The 20,866-nt window shown below is 36.9% G+C and overlaps 1 protein-coding gene across 3 annotated transcripts in view; it reads right to left on the bottom strand.

Annotated features, from left to right (window-relative positions):
- Nucleotides 1-20,866, bottom strand: part of Mdga2 (MAM domain containing glycosylphosphatidylinositol anchor 2) — an 899,633-nt gene that overhangs the window by 239,537 nt on the left and 639,230 nt on the right. For all 3 annotated transcript variants that reach the window (XM_008829871.3, XM_029561983.1, XM_029561984.1), the window contains one exon: nucleotides 8,528-8,857. In XM_008829871.3, coding sequence (XP_008828093.1) covers nucleotides 8,528-8,857 — 330 coding nt within the window. The remainder of the gene's footprint in view (nucleotides 1-8,527; nucleotides 8,858-20,866) is intronic.

Raw genomic sequence — 20,866 nt, 5'->3', positions numbered from 1 at the left:
GACTATTTAAAAGACAGTAAAAACCTTAGAGTAGAAATTCTTTGTATCAGAATTCCATAATCTCCTCTTCCTTCTGTCTTTCCCTAACTCATCTTCTCTCCTAACATCACCTAATTTTCTCACATTTCTAGCTTTCTTCATTCCTTATTTCACTTAAAAGAAAGTAAAGACTTGATTCCAGTGCCAAATACATGCAACACTACCAATACCTGGGTCAGATGTGAGAACTCATAGGACTCGTGCTGGTGGAGGTGCTGAAGCCATAAGTACAGGAGCTTTACACTGATATTCTTCATTTCTATGCCAACTGGCGGAGGGGGAAGAGCTCACTTCCTCTATCCTCATCTCTCATTTTCCTTCATGTTGTTCATAGTTTCTGTTTTTTCACTACCTCCTTGAAATTTTTATTTATTTTTAAATATTTTGTTAATTTTTTTTATTTTATGCATATTTGTGTATTACCTGCAAGTGCGTGTGCACCTGTGTCCTGCGGTGCCTGCAGGTACATGTGGACTTGTGTCCTGCAGTGCCTGCAGAGGTCAGAAGAGGTCGTTGGAACCTCCAGCACTGGAATTACAGTTATTAGCTGTCATGTAGGGGCTGGGATATGAACCTGGGTCTGCTGCAATAACAGCCAGTGTTCCTAACTCTTGAGCCATCTCTCCCACCCCTCATTCATAAATCCTTTTATTGAAGAAACTGAGAAACCAAGAAAAGGGCCCCGATTTCCCTTGTATCAGAGAGATGAAGAATCTATGATTCAAAGAAGTTTAATGACTTCTTGTATGTAGTTCACAAATGAGTTGAGTTTTTCTGAGTTGAGATTTCTGTGTCTTCTCTCACTTGACCATTTCCTGCTAGGTACAGGTATCCTCACTGCCTTAATTTCCTTTTTTAAAATTATTTTTCTCCTCTATCCCATGACCTCCAAATTTGTCACAGAACAGTTCCTCCTCATACAAAACGTGTCTTCTCATCTTTTCTGCAAGGGAAATAGAAAATAAATTCTTTTTTCTTTACCCAGTTTTTAAGTCTCTGGAATATCTTCTATTTTAATGTTTTCCACCAATTTTCTTCTTCTCATTGCTTCTCTTTTAATTTCTGGCCCTCAAAGCACCAGGTCATCCTTTGCTTCTCATTTTGAGTGTGTGTGTGAGTGTGTGTGTGTGTGTGTGTGTGTGTGTGTGTGCAAATGTATGCTAAAAAGTTGTAATGATACATTTATACATTTCTTCATAAAACCCAGTACCTCATTTCTGATCCAGCTCAGGTACCATCTGCCCTCAGGATCTTGCTGACCAGAGTCTGTTAATACCTTCCTATGTGCTTTCATATTACTTTGGTAATGTATTGTCACAGTAGCAAAAAGCCTCTTAACCAGAAATCTGGTGAAGAAAATAAGAATCTCTGGCCTGGGTGGAGCCTTAACTTTCCAGTTTTGCCAGATCAGCTGCCCAGTCAGAGGACCTCCCCTAGGAAGGCAGATTCAACTTAAGTCATGCTAAAGAGATAGGCTGAATACCTGGTAAGATAATGAGGTAGTGAACTTTTCTTGCCCTGAGGTCTCAGCAGTCCTGGACCAGGCCACATGCCTGTAGCTCTCTGTAAGTCTGCCTGCTTTTCTAAAGGATTAGTGACAGCAGAACCACTCCTTTTCTTCTTTCTATCTCTCTTACAGCCTTGCTTTCCCTAACTGCGCCAATTTATATATGTATTTTTCTCTAAAGTTCCCTTCTCGTCCCTGTCATGTGGCTGCTAGTATGTGCCTGACCACCATGCCGACTCTAAACTGGCATATTTTATTTTTAAATTTTTTAATTGAATTTTTGTGTATCTCATACTGAACATCTTAGTCATCTTTATAAACCCTTCCCCATCGGCACCCTCTCATAGCCCTCCCCACTAAATTTCATGCATTTGATTTCATTCTTAAATTCTAAGAACCCGGAAGGGAACCCTATTTTCCCTTGTATGAGTATTAAAGCAAATGCTATTTTTTATTGTTAATGTTATTCAATGGTAATCCCACTGGAATACATATACTATGAATCAGATACGTCTGTTTCTTCCTACATTTACCTTCCTTTAGTGATTACTGGGCAATATTTTAATTGAATGTGCACTGTATTCATTAATTAATTTTGTAATTGTAGGCAATGCGTTTAACGGTTCTTTGCTAGTATACAGCACTTGCCACTATTGCCGCCTGCATTTTCACTTGGCCTTGTTCCTCAAATCCAGGAAGGGCAGTTTACTTTAGGGTTGAGTTCTAGGTTATGTTCATACACAGCAAATGGGAGAGGAAGTAACAATGGCCAGAGCCATATGCACTGCTCTACATAGGTAGGTATCCTATCTTCAGTAAAAAAAATTCCAGAAATTTCTGTAGGTTTTCCTAAATTGTTTCTACCTATCACATCATACATGATTGATTGACTGATTAATTGATTGATTGATTAATTGATTGACTGATTAAGACAAGGTCTCCTGTACCCACAGTTGGTCTGGAACTGGCTATGTAGACCAGGCAGTCTTGATCTCATAGATTTTCACCTGCCTCTACTTCCAGAGTGCTGAGACTAAAGGCATGTGCCACCATACCCAACTATATATTCATTTTTTGATATTTTAACAATACTTCTTAAATGATTAAGCACATTTTGACATGGCACTTAGTAAATCTTCCAAAGATGTTTTTGCAATAAAATATTCAAAGTGTTTTTGACCATTTGAAAGGCTGATGTTAAGGAACACAGGAAATGGACAATATCTCCAAATGCCATTAATGCTGACTGTTGGGCAGTGCTAACAAAGAGAATGCTTAAAATAATTGATGCAGAAAACTGACATCTTTATGAATTTATTTCACTGTAAACTTAAAATCTTAAGAAAAACTTGCTACTTTTGTTATTTTAAATCCAGTTTAACCAACTATCATGTTTATGGAAACACACAGATTCCAGACAAGTCACCTAGACACTCCATATTGTTGATTTTATGCTTCCTATGTGAGAACTTTGTGCCACACACTAAACGATACAGGGTTAATGTAAGAAGGCAGAGGTAATAACTCCAATGAACATTTAATATTTTTTTGAAATTTTAATAAAGACCTTTAAAATTTTTAATAAAAGACATTTAAGGAACAAAAACTATTTTCAAATAAACAATGCAAACAGCAAAATATTATTCTTGGTAAACTTAGATGCCTAAATATGGAATTTAAATAGCCATGCATATATGGCATCGGTTGACATTAACACTCTTCTTTCCAGAAGGACGGATGAAAAGAATGTAACTCTCTGAGTCTTCCTAGTCCAAAATTTTCTAAAGAATCAACTGTGCACATATGAAAAGAAATGTAAATACTCAATGAGAACAGTATTCAATAGTTCAGTGTCTCCCTGGGAAGTTCATCAAGCACAATAACCTCCTGAGACTCTAACTCTCTGGTATGTTAGACTGCAGACCAGGCTGCTTCTCAGATCCCAACCATCTGCAGCTATGCCCCCTTTACCGTCATCTGATTCTATATACAAGCCCGAGTCAAACAGACCTGAGTTATTAGGGCTATCAAGAACGCACCCCATATGATGAATGCACCTCAACTAATGGGCCTCTCCTCTGGACTTCTCCGACATCCTCAAGGTCACACATTCATTCCCCAGAACGCGAAACCCCCTCCCCCAACAACAGCAAAATAAAAATTTGACATCACTTTTCCAGGGAGTCGGTACTGTGGTTACACACTCAGGTTTTGGTTTCTGGCTTAGATCCTCTAAATCCTGTTCCACTCCCTGATACAGAAAATGCCCTTGTGTTCTATCAAAAGAAAGAGAAAAAGACTAAAATCCTGTGCAGAATTTTCTGCTGGATGTGTCCCCCAAATGCCTCACCATGGATTCCGAGGGCACCCAGCCTCATTGCTTTGGTTTTCACGTCCCGATGCACATGTTTCCGAGTTTACTATAAACACACACGTTTACTGAATCACACAAAGGAATAAACGCAAGCTAACGAGCACCGAGGCTTCACCATGAAGTGGTGCTGGCCCTGAAAACTAAAAAATCTACTCTCGCTATCATATTCAGAGAAAGTGATAACAATATCCCAAGATTTTGCTTTTAACAGTTGGCAATATTTCAGACTTAACTTTATGTTTTCTTTTTCAGCGAGCATCTGAGGAATTTGATTACTAAATAAATAATTAAAAAAACTAAACTGAAACATTCAAAGTCTCTTTGTCTAAATTCTTAACTTACGCATTTACAGCAAAGGATATAATGTGTTTTATATAAAATATAGCTTCAGCAATAAAAATTATAAAATTAAAATAAGCTAATGTGATTTGCTTATATTAATGTCAGTGCTTTAGGAAACAGTATACGAAGGGCTTCTTTACTGTTCCTGAAACTTTGTAAGTTTCCAGGTCCTTCCGTCCTTTTCACTGGGCTGCTTCCTTCAACCCAGATCTTATGAGACCTTTCAGTACCAATCCTTTGGCAGAAACACACGCACTAATAGATGCCAATCAGACTTGTAGCACAGTATCTGTGCACAATAGGCCGTGTCAGGATCCTGAGCACCCTGCCTTGAATAATCTATGAGCAATGGCTATCTGAACCTCCCTCATACAGCACAGAGGCCAGTGTGTAAAAACTTAGTAAAGAAACTGTAAATGAATGTAAATTTAAATTGAGAAAAAAACAATCACACCAAAGACAATTTCCACGCTTAAATGCTTAAGGGGGAAAGTTTGTAATATAGAATTAATTGGAAAATAATATATACTTAGGATATACTTTAGTGTTTAGTGTTCTGTCAAATGCATAAACAAACACTAAAATACACATAACCTTTCTACAGTTGTCCCAAAAAATCTAATTAATGTCTTTAAAAACTGTTAACAATTCTACAAACTGCAACTTAATTTTAGGACTATTTTATATTTAAGTCTTCCAAGTCATCCAACATATATGCTGAATATGGTTCTGTAATTTAAGAAACAGTGTTCTGTATTAGGCAGAAATGTCTTATGCCAATGTATTCCCATGATACTAGGTACCATATATGTCTCCTAAAATACAGTAACAATTGAGAGTTAATGTAATATTTTTGGATGAGTAATATCATGTTCAGATTTTTTTTAAATACTTAAAATATCACCATAAAAACCACCCTAAAAAGCCATGGATTTAATATATAAAATGTTTAAACAATGAAACCAATGACTACTTGGTCAGTGCTCAATTCCCTGAAATGATAATAAGTAAGAAAGTCTAGCATATAGAATGTATCCACATACACATATTTTTGGTTGTTCTTTTCATGGTAGTGGGGATCAAAGCTAGAGCCTTGAGTATGCTAGCAATCTTTCTCTCACTGAACTACACCTCCATTTCCTTATATTTATTTATTAGCAATTGCTGTGTTTTTTTTTTATTTACTCAACTAATTCATGTGAATTTCCTCTATGTTACCATTGGTTTTATGGTATTAATATAGTGAAAACTTTCTTCTGTAATATGGCTTGCTAAATCTCATTGTTCAAATTCTAGCTTATGACATATCTATTTTTTATGCTGAGGTGCTGTTTAAGTGCAGTCTTCTATGATGTGGAGATAATAATTTTAGTGTTGTGAGTTGGATCATAAAATTTCAGTTATGTAGAACTTTATACACCACTCCAGTACTCCACTGTACTGTAGGCAAAGTGGAAATCAGATTGAATGAGACTCAGCATGAAGAAAGAGACACACCTTTTAGGTTAGGCATTATCTTCTCTCAAATAAAATTGCCTGGATCCCCAGTCACTTGATCATGGCGCCTGTGTGCCCAAATAGGCTGGGCAATGATTCTGGTTTTAGCTCTGATTTTCCATGTGAATATCTTAACAGTTTCTAAAGAGACCTGAATTTTTTATTTTATTTAACAAATTATGATGCCCATTCTGTCCTAAGACTGATAACACTAGATCATAGTATAGATTTGTCTATTGAATAATGTTTCTTAATGCCAGTATAAAATTGAAAACCAGCAAGAGGGGCAGCATTGCTTGTGTTACAGAGATAGAATAAGAAAATGTTATGTCAGTTCATAAATTAGATCATATGTTAAAATTTTATTTATTTTATTTATTGTTTTATGTGTATGAGTGTTTTGCCTGCATTTATGTAAGGGTACCCATGTCTTGCAAAGAACTCAGAGGCCCGGTAACTCCTCTGGAATTGGAGTTACTGATGGTTGCTAGCCACCATTGTGGGTACTGGGAATGGAACTTGGATCCTCTGGAAAAACAGGCAGTGCTCTTAACCCCTGAGTCATTTCTTTGGCCCCTAGATCATATATTTTTAAAACAACTATATATTGAGTACTGACTACGTGCATTGCCCCATTTGCTGCAATATCAGTGAACAATACAAAGCCCAGTCTTCACAGAATTCTCACGCTGGGGGGGGGGTCACACTGTGTGTGGTAGGATGGGGATCACATGGGGCAGGTTTCTGAAGAATTTATACCTGCCTTTTATTTCTAGTATTGCTATCTCTGGTAAGAAAAGAAGTTAATAATAGTTAAGATAATTTATTAGAACTAGTATAATTTCTAAGAGACCTTTCTTGAGCAAAATCTGTTCTCTGACCATATTGAATTTTCTTTTTAGAATTTCTAGAGTTTTCATGAATTGATGCTGGATATTTCCATTTTGTCATTCACAATATCTAGTTTCAAACAGACAGTTTAAGTACTATATTTAAAGTGAATGTCAGGACATACCCTAGGAATAATTTTACAACGCTCCTTTTTTCTTTTTGTTCTGCGATCTGCTTTGTTTAAGTTGAAAAAGAGATGAACAATGTTCCCACCAAATGAATCCATTCAGATGGAAACTGATTCCGTGTGTGTGTGTGTGTGTGTGTGTGTGTGTGTGTGTGTCTAGTTCTCAAACACGAAACAAGTGACTGGTCTGGTGGCACAGGCCTTTAGTTCTAGCACTCAGGAGAAAGAGGAAGGTAGATCTCCAAGTTCAAGACCAGCCTGATTCTACATAAGAAGTTCTAGGCCAGCAAGCGCTACATAGTGAGAACCTGTCTCAAAACAATAAGCAAACAAACAAATAAACAAAAATTTAAGTGAATAAAACAAGAGAAGCAACCAAACCAAATGAGGTGATGCACATGGACAGGACATATAACAGCACCCATCAGAAAAGAAGGTGAACGGTGCTGAAATTGCTCTTCCTCTTACATGGATACCACTGAGTACAGTGTTGTCTACCAAACTGATGTAGACTGTCCATGGATATTTGTTAACTGAATGAATATATATCAACAGGTTCAAATCGGTACCATAAATGAATCCATCTGATCCTGTCAGCTCAAATATTTAGGGATTGAGTAGATACAAAAAGGCTTTGCATAAACTACTGTCAAAATACAGGTACTGTTAATCACTTATTTTCACATAAATTACTATTTTATCTAGCATAGATAAAACTGAATATGTTTTAGAACACAGAATTATGCAAAGTAAGCACATTTGGTCAGACTGATCTGTGGACTCTAAGGAATAAATCAATGCAGCATGCACTATAACTGCAATCCAGGAGACACAAAGCCACATGCAAACAAAACACTGCAGAGTCACAGTGCTACCTGACTGGAAGGGAAAGGCCACCCATTAAGACAGAACTTGTCTTTCAATATATAGTACTCACCAAACATCGTGTGAGAATCTTCAACTAAAACTCAATCTGGTAACAGATTGGCAAATCAAACATAGCTACTCTGGAATTCTCTGTGTACAAACTAGAATCATTAAGAATACTTATAGAATCGCAGGTCTTTGAGACACCCTGAGGCTTAATCTAATACGTCTTCATCACAAGAAAGCACTGTAATTTTCCTCACCTAGAGATATACCTTCAACAAGGGAAAATGGATAACATATTTTCATTTTTAACTTAAAAAGGATTTCAATATTTTTGTATGTAACTGCTTTCATTATGAGTACTACCACAATATCATCTTAGAAGTCACATCTAACAACTTTAACTCCTTAATCACTGGTTTCATTATTGGAAGATGCAGCCCTTGCATATCTTTTACTTAAATACTCTTAGATTATTTGTGAAGATTGTCTTCTTAGAATTAACTAGTCTCCGTTGAACTTAAAATTTCTAAAATATGAGGCAATTTCAGTTACTCGTGTAATTTATTATAAGACTTTAGCCTCTATGAGAGGGCTGTGGTTAATGAGGAAATTGGCATAATTTCAGCTCAAAGTATATGTATATGTATGTTTGCCAGTTTCAATGATTTTATTTACATAATTTCTATAAAATCAAATATAAATCTAAAGTTAAAAAAGACCATGTCACAAATCAGGTATTTATTACATATTTAAAACTTCAAGACTTTAGATTTAGGAAACTTAAAAAGTAATAATTTCTTAGCTTGCTTGAAGAGGATTTCACCAAACTCAAATTATTCTGAATATTAATGTTTTGTATTATAAATATGCTTCTTACCTGTGCTGCTGGAAATATTAACATCAATACTGATATCAGATATTCCTCCTCCCTTCAGAGAGGCTACACATGTGTAAGTCCCAAAATCTGTGAATTTTAAATCAATTATATCCAAGTTTGTTGTTCCGGGGGAGACATCTGGGTCAGTCTGTGTAATAACCATCCGCTCAGAGCTTCTCAATGGACGACCATTTTTAAACCAACTAAATGTTAACTCCTCAGAAGGAACAGCTTCTACTTGGCAGGATATTTTCACCTCACGCCCAATCTGGATGTTGTCATCCTTGTGATAAGGATCTGGAGTGATCCAAAATCGTCCTTTTTTTAATGCTAAAACATAAAAATTCCATAAGGAGTTAGTGTCACTTTCATAATATCAGGGACTCATTCACTTTAGGTAAAAACTTCTGGGCTGAGATAATAAAGCAAAACTAAATAAGACATTCGTACGTTTCTTTATTATTTCTATGTAGTGTATACACCAATACATCTTACCTAGCTATTTGAGAAATAACCCAAACTCTAACTAATTTAAGTACTCTAAACACTGTTTTTATTCAGTAGTTGATAGTTGGCAGTGGTATAAAAATAATGCTGCTAGTCTATTCATAATTGTATTTTAGTATGGTATACTACAATTAAATATTATTTACATAGAATTTAAATGATGGAAACTGTTTACATAAATCATAGGGTATTTAAGAGGAAATAATATGGATCATCTAGTCCAATACCATCCCTATACTATCGGTTAATTATCCCATAATTCCCAAAGCACCTCACATACTGCTCAAATATATTCAGGAAAATTCTTCTAAGATTGTATCTGTGTGGTGATTAAAGCTAGTTCACTAAGAACGGAATTGTTTTAAATTTATGAAGGTTTTTTTCAGATACATAGATAACCCTGAACAGAACAAAAGAGCTGGAAAAAAATCTCCCAACTTTTGCTGTGAACTCCTTCATTTCACAGTTTGTCGATGCGTGCAGTTAAAGCTGCATGCTGGTTCTCTCTTGCAGAAGACCAAAAGAATCTCTTGGGCAGGTACCTGGGAATACCTGATGTTCATGTCCTCACAACAGAACTCTCTTGGTCTAGAGTCAGTGCTGAGTTATAGCCTGGATCAGCAGTAATGACTGACAGGCTGTGGCTGAGAGAGAATTTATGGCTTTCTACAGGCCTGCACTTGGACTGGTACTCTAGACACAACAGAGAATACATTATTTTATGGCTGATTCTCATATGTATACATATTTTCCCATTATTGTCCATATTTTCCTTCCTCTCAACATCAATGTCCCTATATAATGAAATACAGTTCATGTAGTCACACAGTATCAGAATAAAATGGTGCTCATTCACTTGTACATCAAAGCTGTATCCATAGTGACACATTCAGAAATGAAGTGCCTGTAGTGGTCCTGTGGACACGAGGGCTTGCCTAGCAGAATTTGCCTGATGTCTCTGAACTTAACAAGGTTTCAATCAGTCCTGAGAAGGTCAAGGGAAGTCATGGAGCTCTACACATGTGCAGAATGAACTGGAGAGTAGTCTGTTTCCAAATCTTAAAGCATATTGCTTCTAAATATCCTTTATCTTTAGTCTCAAGAATTTGGCAGCTCCGTTCTTTGTTGTGTTAGGAGAAATAAATGAGTATGAAGAAAAATGTTTGTACCTCTCTGCATATTCAGTGTTTAGAGGGAGTCATTCTTCAAGACGAAGTACCCAGTTCTGCCCTTATTAAGATGAAGAAGACCGAAATAACCAGGGCCCTCATGTATAGAAACCTATGTATTCACAATTTGTAACAATCACTTATGATATTTAACATAGAAAAACTATGCACTACATTCATATGAAATTTTTTACATGCTTTAAGGATTTTGAATCATAGAAAAGAACTCCACAAATTATTTTTTAGAAAATGCACTGTTTCAATATTAATGAAAAAGCAGAAGACAAATGCTTAGAGCACATTTAATACTGTTATTTTTTACATTTTTTGGAGTAAAATGTAATCCATGAATCTTATTTACACTGAACCATATCTTTATAAGCAGATTACTGTAGGACAAAATGATGATACATTGTGGTGTTCTACCACAGAGAGCCAACTATTTGTGTCCTCGTGGGCACTGGCAGTTTCTAAAGACACACAGTGTCTCCAGAAAGGGAAATGCAGTAAGTGATCACACTTAGTGACATATTTGATAAAAAATACTGTGTAGTTTTAATTCAAATGTGATTATGGTTCTATTGCACAAAACAGTTCACAGGATCATAGAATATTCTTTCTTTTAAATAATATATGAGAAATATAAGATAGGTGTGGTGGTGACTCCTTTAAGCCCAGCACTCAGCAGGGAAGTAGTCAGGTGGATCTCTGTGAGTTCAAGGACAGCCTGGTCTACATTATGAGTTCCAGGCTAGGGCTATAGGGAAACCCTGTCTCAAACAGATAAAAAAAAGAAAAGAAAGAAAGAAAGAAAGAAAGAAAAAGAGAAATATCATATCAAGATTAGTTACCTTTTTAGTAACATAACACTTAAGTTTCTTTTCTAAGCATGTCTTTATCCTGCCTCCAAAGTAAATTGATAAATTTAAACAGAATTCCTACACATAGCAATAATATTGAAAAAACAAATTCTATGTATTAAATTATTAAATAACTTCAATCAATGTAATAGTATATTGGGTACTATTGAGAATAGTTTTTTTTATAGTTATATGTTGGTTGCCATATATTAACACACATGATAAACACTCAGATGTCAATGTGATGAAGACCCACTTATCACACAGTCATTATTTTGAAATTCTAAGCTTTGCGTGGTGACATGGTAAAGTGATATTTACACAGGAAGTAGTTCATATTTATCACCCAAATTGTACTTATACTGTTAGACTCAAAAGACTCAGAAAAAAAGACTAAATATCATACACGAGGGATTATTTTATAACAATATAATCAAACATATTTTATAGAATAAACTACAAAAAGAATAAATTTAATGCTCAAAATATCTGATCTCAGTATCAAATTATTCAACGATGCTGTTTTCTATTCATACTAGATTTCCAAAGGGGACAAAATCTAAACAGAGAAAGGCAGACAAATTAGTCTGTTTATTGAACTCAAGCAATACCAGAATTAAGGAGTTTGAGTCACTTGGGTAGAGAATGAGATCTTTTTAGGTTTTCCCTGTAACTAAACAAATGGTTATGAGCAAGGAAGGAAGTAGTGGTCTACTAAGGGAATTAAAATAAAATAGTGTGCGTGTGCGTGTGCGTGTGTGTGTGTGTGTGTGTGTGTGTGTGTGTGTTTCTACAGTAACAGGATAGTGAAATTTATTTGGTTTTCTTACTTGCATTTGCTTAGAAATCTAAGAACCTAGCTCTCTAAACTAGGTATGGGTATTTAACAACTTGTAACTAACTTTTCATTTCTATGTGGTCCAAGATAGGCAATCTAATATTTAATGGGTCAAATATGTTGATTATAAAAATAGGAGGTGTTAGTGCTAGGCTCCCTCAGAGACTCACTGTGAAAAATAGCTTATTAGCAATTGTGTTTGAGCTTTGAAAATATAAAGTGTTGAATATAGGTAATCAGGGGAGGCAGGTCCCTCTGTTTATAATTAAACACTCTCTTTTTCAGTGAACAATTTATAGTAGCTCACACAATGTTAATTTAAAGCCATTTCCTGCTACCAGTTAAGATTTGAGCTTCTCAAATCAATTCAAGATTAGTACTGAAGTATAACAGGGGTCCAATAGATGTAAACAGACTACAGAACACTAAAAACATTCCCTGAAAAAGAGAGGAGAAATCCCTTTCCCCAAATGCAATTTCTTAGCTGAATATTGAAAATCCCCTAACGCCAGCCTAAGAGAACATTATATTTGGCTTAATGTATCATAAATTGTGATGGATAAACCTCAGAAGGTAGTTGTTTAGTCCGGCAAAGCTTGTAAATGATCGGCAGGAAGCTAACCCCTGTTCTGTAATACTGGTTTGGAAATATTAAAATAAAACCACAATTTCTTTGTTTTAATGCTGTGCAATCTGCACACAGACTTGGACCACATAAAAAAGGAAGCACAGGGGTAGAGGGGAAGAGGTAATTCATGAGAGGGGTGATGATAGGAGACAGGTATTATAAAGAGGGAAATGGGGGCATTTAAACTGGGGAGGGGAGAGGGAGGTGAGAGAGAGAGAGAGAGAGAGAGAGAGAGAGAGAGAGAGAACAAATAAAGCATAGGTAGGGTAAAAAGTCAGAAAAAAATGAAAGATACCCCTGAAAACTATACATACAATATCTGAATATTAGTCCATGTGTATAGCTGAAGGCTATGTAAAAAAGAACACAGGGCCAGACAGGAGAAACTTCCCTTTAGTGTTGTTTGTCAGGGTAGTCTAAGAGACTCCCAAAATAACACAGGCTACTTCCAGAGTCCTTGATTTCCTTCCAGGGCTTGAAAATAAGACCCTGTTGTTGAAGACAGGATATACTTCAAACATAGAACTTGGAGCAAGAGAGCTGTAACTACCTGGAAATCTTCTCCCTGAAGACTAGCTGTCATAGTTCTAGAGTATACTATGCAAACTGCTAAGGAAGAAAATCAATTAATGGTCCAACCCAGCTCTAAAGCCTAATAACCATAATGACTAGCAGATCAAACTACCTCTATTGGTGCAGTAGTGGCACTGTTATCTAGAGGATAAACAACAGCTATCTAATTGGACTGTAAAGCCCTCTTAATGGGAGGGAACTGTAAATAGGATAAAACTCCTTTATTAAACCTCACCCACCCACAGCTCAGAGACCATTGCAGGAGAGCAGAAAGATTGTAAGAGCCAGAGTTGGTACATGGACATAAGGAAACAGAGACTTTATGTTCCCCCCTGGGTACTTACTCATATGAACTTGCCACAATGGTGACATCATGCCCAAGACCCAAGCCAAGTCAATCAGACAAGAACCAAGAATAGAATGAAGGAAATAGGCAGCAGGCCTTAACCCTAGCATAGGAACTGTTGACAACTCATTACTGCTGGGTGAGGGAGAATAGATCTGTTAGATCTCTAGATAGGCTGACTAGACTGCAGTGGTTGAACTTGCACTGAAGGACCTTTGGGTACAAATTCTTGACCAGATAAGACTTAACAGATATGACAGAATGCATGAAGTCTGCTGGGGAGGTGCCAGTGGGGGAGGGGGTGTAAATTTGATTAAGTTCTATTATATGAAATACACAAAACTCAATAAAAATATATGCAAAAAAGTTTTTGACAGTTTTCTTTGTGAACATTCTTAAACTTACTCACTGAAGTCTTCTAAGCTATACAGGTCGTCTATGGAGAAAAGCAAATTGACACTCTGGAGCTATTGGCTAAATGTGTGAAAATATACCTCCCAAAACACCTCAGGCTCAGGAGAATTCTAGAGGAAAATTTTTATGAACTGTTACTTACTGAGAGGAATTGATGTAGAAATCATTAATAGTGTAATAAGAAATATAAAGCATTGATTTTCCTATTCATTTATCTTCTACTAAAGAGAATGCACGTATTTGTGTGAGGCACGGAAGTATTTCCCAGACCCACCAGATGTCAGTTGAGTAAGCAGTTGAAAACAGATCACATCAGCAAATATTTGAAATAGAGTTAATGATAGTAGATTTGATCTCTCCCCTGATAATCACATCCCCAACTTCCCAAGGGGATGTGAAGTTGGAGAGCAGGGCCACTTCCTATTCTTTTCTTCTGGCCCCGAATTCAAAACACAAGTCCTTGTTATAATTTTTAGCCAAAGATTTTTCATTAAATTTAATTAAGATTGACATTTCACAGAATCAGCTGCAGATACTGATACGTGCAATGCGTTGAGGGAATGAGATAGAAGAGGAGATTGATAAACACTGGGATACAGGCTTTATGTCGTGGGAGAGTGATATGTGATGAACAAATTTTACTAATACAATAAAATCTCAAAAAGTGTATATATATATATATATATGAGACTTCTACACAGAACACAGGGGACCTTATTCCACTGCAGCTCCTATGTGCACATCATGGCTCAGAAGCATCATCTATTAAATATCCCACTTGGTAAAGGAGACTGAATTTCAGGCCAGAGTGCTGATAATCAGAGGTAAGCTGATAATCATTTCTGCTCAAAGATGGAAGATGAAAGAAAAGTGATATCTAAGAATATTTATAAAATATGTTCTGAAGGTAAATGTGGTTATGTTAAAACAAAGTAGAATAAAGTAAAGTTTGACACTTGACTATGGGAGTACTTGGCTTTTACGCAGAACTGTTCAGTGTTTTGAAAACACACATGCATATTGCCCCTTTCCTAGAGGTGGGTTGTACCTATCAAAGGTCCCTTTCTTGGGAGAAAATTTCCTAGGTATCATGCTCTAGAAAATGAAGTGGGGGAGCTGTGACATGCAGGATTAACCAACCGAGAGTTTCTGAAAGATTTGAAAATGTATTGCATTCTTGTTGTCTTAAGCATTTCCACTGAAAGCATCACAAAGATTCAACTCTAAGCAAAAATAAAATTTATGATTGAAAAAAAAAAGCCAGAACATGGGGGAAAGGTGTTGACTTTTTATGTCAAGTATCTAACAATACACTGAAGATGGCAAATATATTTCAGAGTTATCAAAGAAGCTTGTTTGCCAGCACGCTACTTTCTTGTACCAATGGACCTCAATTTCTTGAGATAGCAATAATCTAAGTTTATTTACACTGTTGTTATAAAATCTATAAAATGATGTAAGAGTAGACAAATGTTGGGGCTTCTGGATAGGTATGAGGAGGTTCATTTTGTTCCTCCTCCTACCCCCACCCCCTTTTTTTTTTGTCTTCTTGAGACACAGCCTCCCTGTAGCCCCAGCTGGCCTGGAACTCACTGTGCAGACCAGCCTGGCCTTGAATTCACAGAGATCCACCTGCCTCTGCCTCCTGAGTACTGGGAATAAAGGCATGCGTCACCATGCCTAGGCTCTTCCTCTCTCTCTCTTTCTCTCTCTCTCTCTCTCTCTGTGTGTCTCTGTCTCTCTTCCTTTCTCCTTTTTTCCTTCCTTCCTTCCTTCCTTCCTTCCTTCCTTCCTTCCTTCCTTCCTCTCCCTCCCTTCTTCCCCTTCCTTCCTCCCTCTCTCCTCTCTCTCTCTCTCTCTCTCTCTCTCTCTCTCTCTCTCTCTCAGTCTTCATTCACTTCCCTTTAACACTCCAACTGCCAATCAGTTACCACTGAGTACAAGTTAATTCACAATGGAAAATCCCAGAATTCTGCCATTCCTTGAGGTGCCTTAACAGAGCAGCACAGATGATTTGAAAACAGAACTAGATGCTGCAGTAGTCTGGGCTCTATTCAATTGTACAGTATCAAGAGTCTATTTATTTTGTTAATTCATTGAACGTTAATCACCACAGTTAGTCAATCAAACTGTTTAATCAGAGCATGGCTGAAGGTTAATGGTGTTTTGAATGTTCTCACTTAATAGAACAACTGTACATAGATATCTTGGGTGCAAATTAAGAAAAAAAGGGTACTTTAGATAAGTACACATTATGCTTTGGAGATCAAGTCTTTCCTTTAAAAGGAAGAGAAGTAGATTTAAAAATCTTCATTATTACTGTCTCATTATCATCATCATCATTTTCACACCATCATCTTTCCTACCATTTCAGCCTGATCTAAAAGGAAAAATAAATTGCCCATAAATTACTAAAATGGTCACAAAAGTGCCGTATATATTTTCACAGCATGACTATTGTGTAAGTGGTATTTGGCATAGCCTGATATCTTATCACCAGTTATTTACATAAGGAATATTAATCAGTGTTATTTGCTAACCCTTTGATGTTCAAAATCAATATTTTGAGTTCACATTTTCCATGATACTTAAAAATACACATTCACTCACTATTAGAAATAAGAATGTTCCCACAGTAAGGTATTTACTTTCTCTTGGTATTAAAGAATTAAGATTAGAAACAGCTATATATTTCTGGCGGTAGAAATCTCTGGGCTAATATAATTCCTTTGAAATCCTTTTTAAAATAACGTGTCCCTAATACGTGTGGAAGTGATTGACAGAGTTGGAAATCCAACCAAATAATGAGATTGATGCAGGCACTACGGAGTTATTGTCCAGCTCGCCGCTCCATTTCTCTTGCTCCATATGCTCAAAAAACTTCTGGAGAGAAAGAGAGGGCAGGGGAGGAAGAGGGGGACAAAACAGGAAAAAAGAAAAGAAAATTAAAAGAAAAAAGAAAATGATGAACTAACTTCAAATCTTTCATTGTATTTCTTGCTCTTATTCTTTTCTGTCTCTGGAGTTACCATCGTTGGTCTCCAAAATGGTTAATTCCAACTGCCAACCTCTCTCATTGTATCCTGAATCCAATTCCCTTCTTGTTACTCACTTCTGAAATTTCAACGTTCTTCTTCCTTATGTCACCCCTTCATGTTACAGTAAGATCTCGGTCCTGGGGGGCACCTAACATTTCAGCAGGGCAGATTCCATCACCTGGTCATGGGACCACCCCTAGGAAAGCAGATCCACCTTAAGCTAACAACATAGGGAGAATATTTAGTTACTCTTTTATGAGACTGACAACTTTTCCTGTCCTGAATCTCTGCCCCTCATGCAGTCACTTATTGTGCTGCAGATCTGTAGCTTACATGGCACAAATGAGCAGCTTCAAAAATCTTCCTGCAGAAAAGTGTAGCCTCGCCATTTCTTCTAGTCTCTATTTTTAGTTTAAGTGTAAGAGTGTATCCCCTGCATGCAAGTGTGCCCATGTCGTGCAATGCCCAAGTAGGCCAGAAGAAGGCATCAGGATTCCCTGGAACTGGAGTTAGGTGGTTGTTGGCTGCCCTGTGGGCTTTCTTACTGTTTAAAGTTCCCCTCCGTGCCTTGTAGCTGCTGGTCAGCCCTGTGTATGACCTCCATGCTGGCTTAAAACTGCATGGCTTCTCTTCCTTCTCTCTTTTCTCCTCCACTGAGCAGCTAAGGTTTACAGATTGCTTGCCCTCAAAATTTGTCTTTTAATTCTAATGAATTTGTCCTTAAGCTTACATTTGAGTCCATTCTTGTTTTATTAAAGAGACTAAGAACCCCAAGAGGGGAGCCCAATTTCCACTGTACGGTCCAGACAAGAAACTTGTTTCATTTACATGTAATGGTAAAACGCTTCTCTTTATCCTACTTCCTTAGACTATTGTCCATTTCTTTATAAAACGGTGAGACACCAGCTGCCTCCACTTTACCCTCATAAATTCACTCTCCTGGAGAGGATACACCCAGGTGTTTTTCGAACGTCTCTGGTCCCAAAGGCTCCAAATTTAGCGCTGACAGCTAATTAACAGAATGGTACCTTCTAATTCTTACATTTTCATATCACCTATATTTCACACTTCACATGTCTCTAATGGTTCTTCTTGAAAATCTTTTACTGGTCAAAATATAAGGTAACTTTTAAGAAGATAAATAATGAATTTTTCTCATTTGCATCACAATTCCCATGCTGCTGTCATGATTCCTTCAGATTTTCAAGCAGTAATTCTAAAGTATGTCTCTTTGAGGGAGAAAGGATTTTTCCAAATGATTTTGGCACAACTTCAAAGCACACAGAGTTTTCTTAATGTTCTATGCTGCGCTTTCCTCCCAGGTTTCAAGAACTTTTGCATTTTTTGGTTGTTGCTCTTGCTGTTGTTTGTTTCACAAGATGAAAAAGAAAATTTAACCACACCTAGGTGCATTTCAATGCAAGGGAAATATGTTTAAATTCTTTAAGTATATTATTTCATTTAATATTGCAAAGAAAATAAAATAACCTAAATTTATTAAGTAACAAAACATAAAATACCTTTGTTCTTCAGGAACTTATGGAAATTATATTTTCTTTTCCTACCTGGTGAAAGATGAAGAATCAGCGAGTACCCTTAGTCAAGACCACATAAGTACTCCCTCAGCTTGACTAATGTCTGACAGGTTGCTTTGTTTTTATGGGTCCCTGGCCTTCTTCCCCAGTATCTGTGCAAGGTAGATGCTTAAGTTTGAAAGTGAAGAAATGATGGACTAATCACATAGAACAATTGTCTCTCTAATTTTCCATTTGTAACCACAACATCTAAAATTCCCTCAATTTTTGTTTTATTATATTGAGTTCTAATCTCTCCCCAAATTGCAGGAGTGTTCAGTGTAATCTCACATTTGAAACAAGTACTAAATGTAATTTTGTTTTTATACTACTAAATTAAGTCCTGTGAACTGTCAAAATAGAACAGATTAGAATGAAACTAGGAAATTCAATATGATAAAGTTTCAAATGACAAAGAAAATTCTTATGATAAAAATATACACACACATACATGGAAACATACACACACTCATGGTCACAATATACACACATACGCGTGCAGGAGCACACATATGTATGTGGCTCAGAGATGAAGTGTTGCATGCGTAGAACAGCATTTGAAAGTTAAATAGGTTAGTGTAACCTCTTTTTAATGTCATGCTTCTCCAGACTGATAACTCTGTTTAATATTTGATGCTCTATTGCTCTTGAGTTTCCTAGAATAAACTACAGGATTGAGATAGGAATTTGTTGTTGACCAACACTTAGAATGATTGCCAATTAGAGATATAAAGAAACTCTAGAGTGAGCTAAATGTAATACCTCATGCATATGGTACTAGGTGTATAAAATGTTAGCTTTTTATACAGTAACACTACCTTATTTTATAAGTCTTTAAAAAAGATTTTGGAAATACAAATTATTGGTTGTTTTAGTAAGAAGGTTATGACAAATAAGATAATTCACAGCACCAGGAGAACAGGAGGTAGAAACTGGCCAGGTACGTTTAGAGTAGGGACTGCAAGAGTAAACAATTTTTACTGGACTAAAATCCAAAATGTCACTGGTTACATCAGTAGTTCTGTCCTTGCCAAGGCCAGAGATGCAAGAAGTGTTTAAGCCAAGATGTCTTTGGTTCAGGGTTGCCAGAGGGAAGTCTGGTTTCTCCTTATCTTCTGCTAAATGAGCATCTGTCTGGAAGTTGTACAAGAGGATGTGGCTGCAAAGGAGAGGAGCTGCCTGGATGCCTTGTGGTTGGGCCAACTGCACTTACCAGCTCATCCTCCTCCTGATGCCTCACCCCAATTTCTGCTATATGTCCTTTAAAAAGCCTCTAAATTAGCTGTTGATCCCATTTCTGACAACCTGCTCCTGCTATACAGGAACTCTGCTTTCTTTCTCTTAAGCTCTCACATTTGAACCTGTAATAAAACTCCTTTCTGAACTCCTCCTCCCATGGTCCACTTTCTTTCTTTGAATCCCCCCGCAAATTCTGACTCAGTGAAAGGTTTGTGTAATGGTGAGTATCTGTTGTCCTAACTCCTGAGTTAAAGTTCACCTGATATGAGAGAGAAAGCCAGTGTGGAACTAAACTTACTTTTCCATCACCTAAGAAGACACTGTGTTTTGATTCATCCTTGAATTAATCCTGAACTACCCTGTGCTTTGACCATACTTATTTGGTTCCTATTTACAATTGGTGTGATTAGCTCACGTTGAGGAACAGGCTCACAGCTACTGCTGATATTGGAAAAGCCATGTCTCTCACAAATGCTGGTAATCTCCTCTTACTTTGAAGCAATCCCTAGTTTCATATGAGAGAAAACATGTAGTGGGACTGGTTTACTTAGTCATGAATTTATGTTTTTATTAAGTCTAGGTACCATGTAGACTTCTCTGTTATTTATTATTTTTATTTTATGTGTATGCATGTATTGCCTGCATGTAGGTAAGTACACCCATGTCTTGCAAAGCCCATGGAGGACAGAAGAGACTGTCGGGTTCCCTGTTATGGAGTTATGGACAGTTGTTAGCTGCCATGTAGGTGCTAGGATTCAAGCCCCGGTCTTCTTCAGGAACAGTCAATATTCTTAACTGCTGAGCCATCTCTCCAGACCCCGATGCAGACTTCTCTTATTTCTAGCCAAGTATGTTCTTCTATCTCTCTCTTTAGGACCTGAGTTCTAGTTTCTGTTCTTCCCGGGCAAAATTATATGAGTCTTATGTCATATCACTTAAGTCTTAAAGCACATATTTTGACATAATCCTCAACAAATAATATCTGCAACATCCCCCACCATACCGAAGTCCTTCAACACTATCAGCAATTAACTTACTAAGAAAATAACAAAGACTGGGGTAGCAGACAGGCCAATAGAGGGGAAGAATGTGATCAAAGTATAGATGCAGGAATGGAAATGTTATAAGGAAAGATTCAAGGTGATCTTGCATA

This window comes from Nannospalax galili, unplaced genomic scaffold, assembly GCF_000622305.1.
Source record: "Nannospalax galili isolate Female #2095 unplaced genomic scaffold, S.galili_v1.0 scaffold253, whole genome shotgun sequence".
Classification (NCBI taxonomy): domain Eukaryota; kingdom Metazoa; phylum Chordata; class Mammalia; order Rodentia; family Spalacidae; genus Nannospalax; species Nannospalax galili.
The sequence above is the reverse complement of the archived record's forward strand: the minus strand, read 5'-3'. Positions and strand labels throughout refer to the sequence as shown.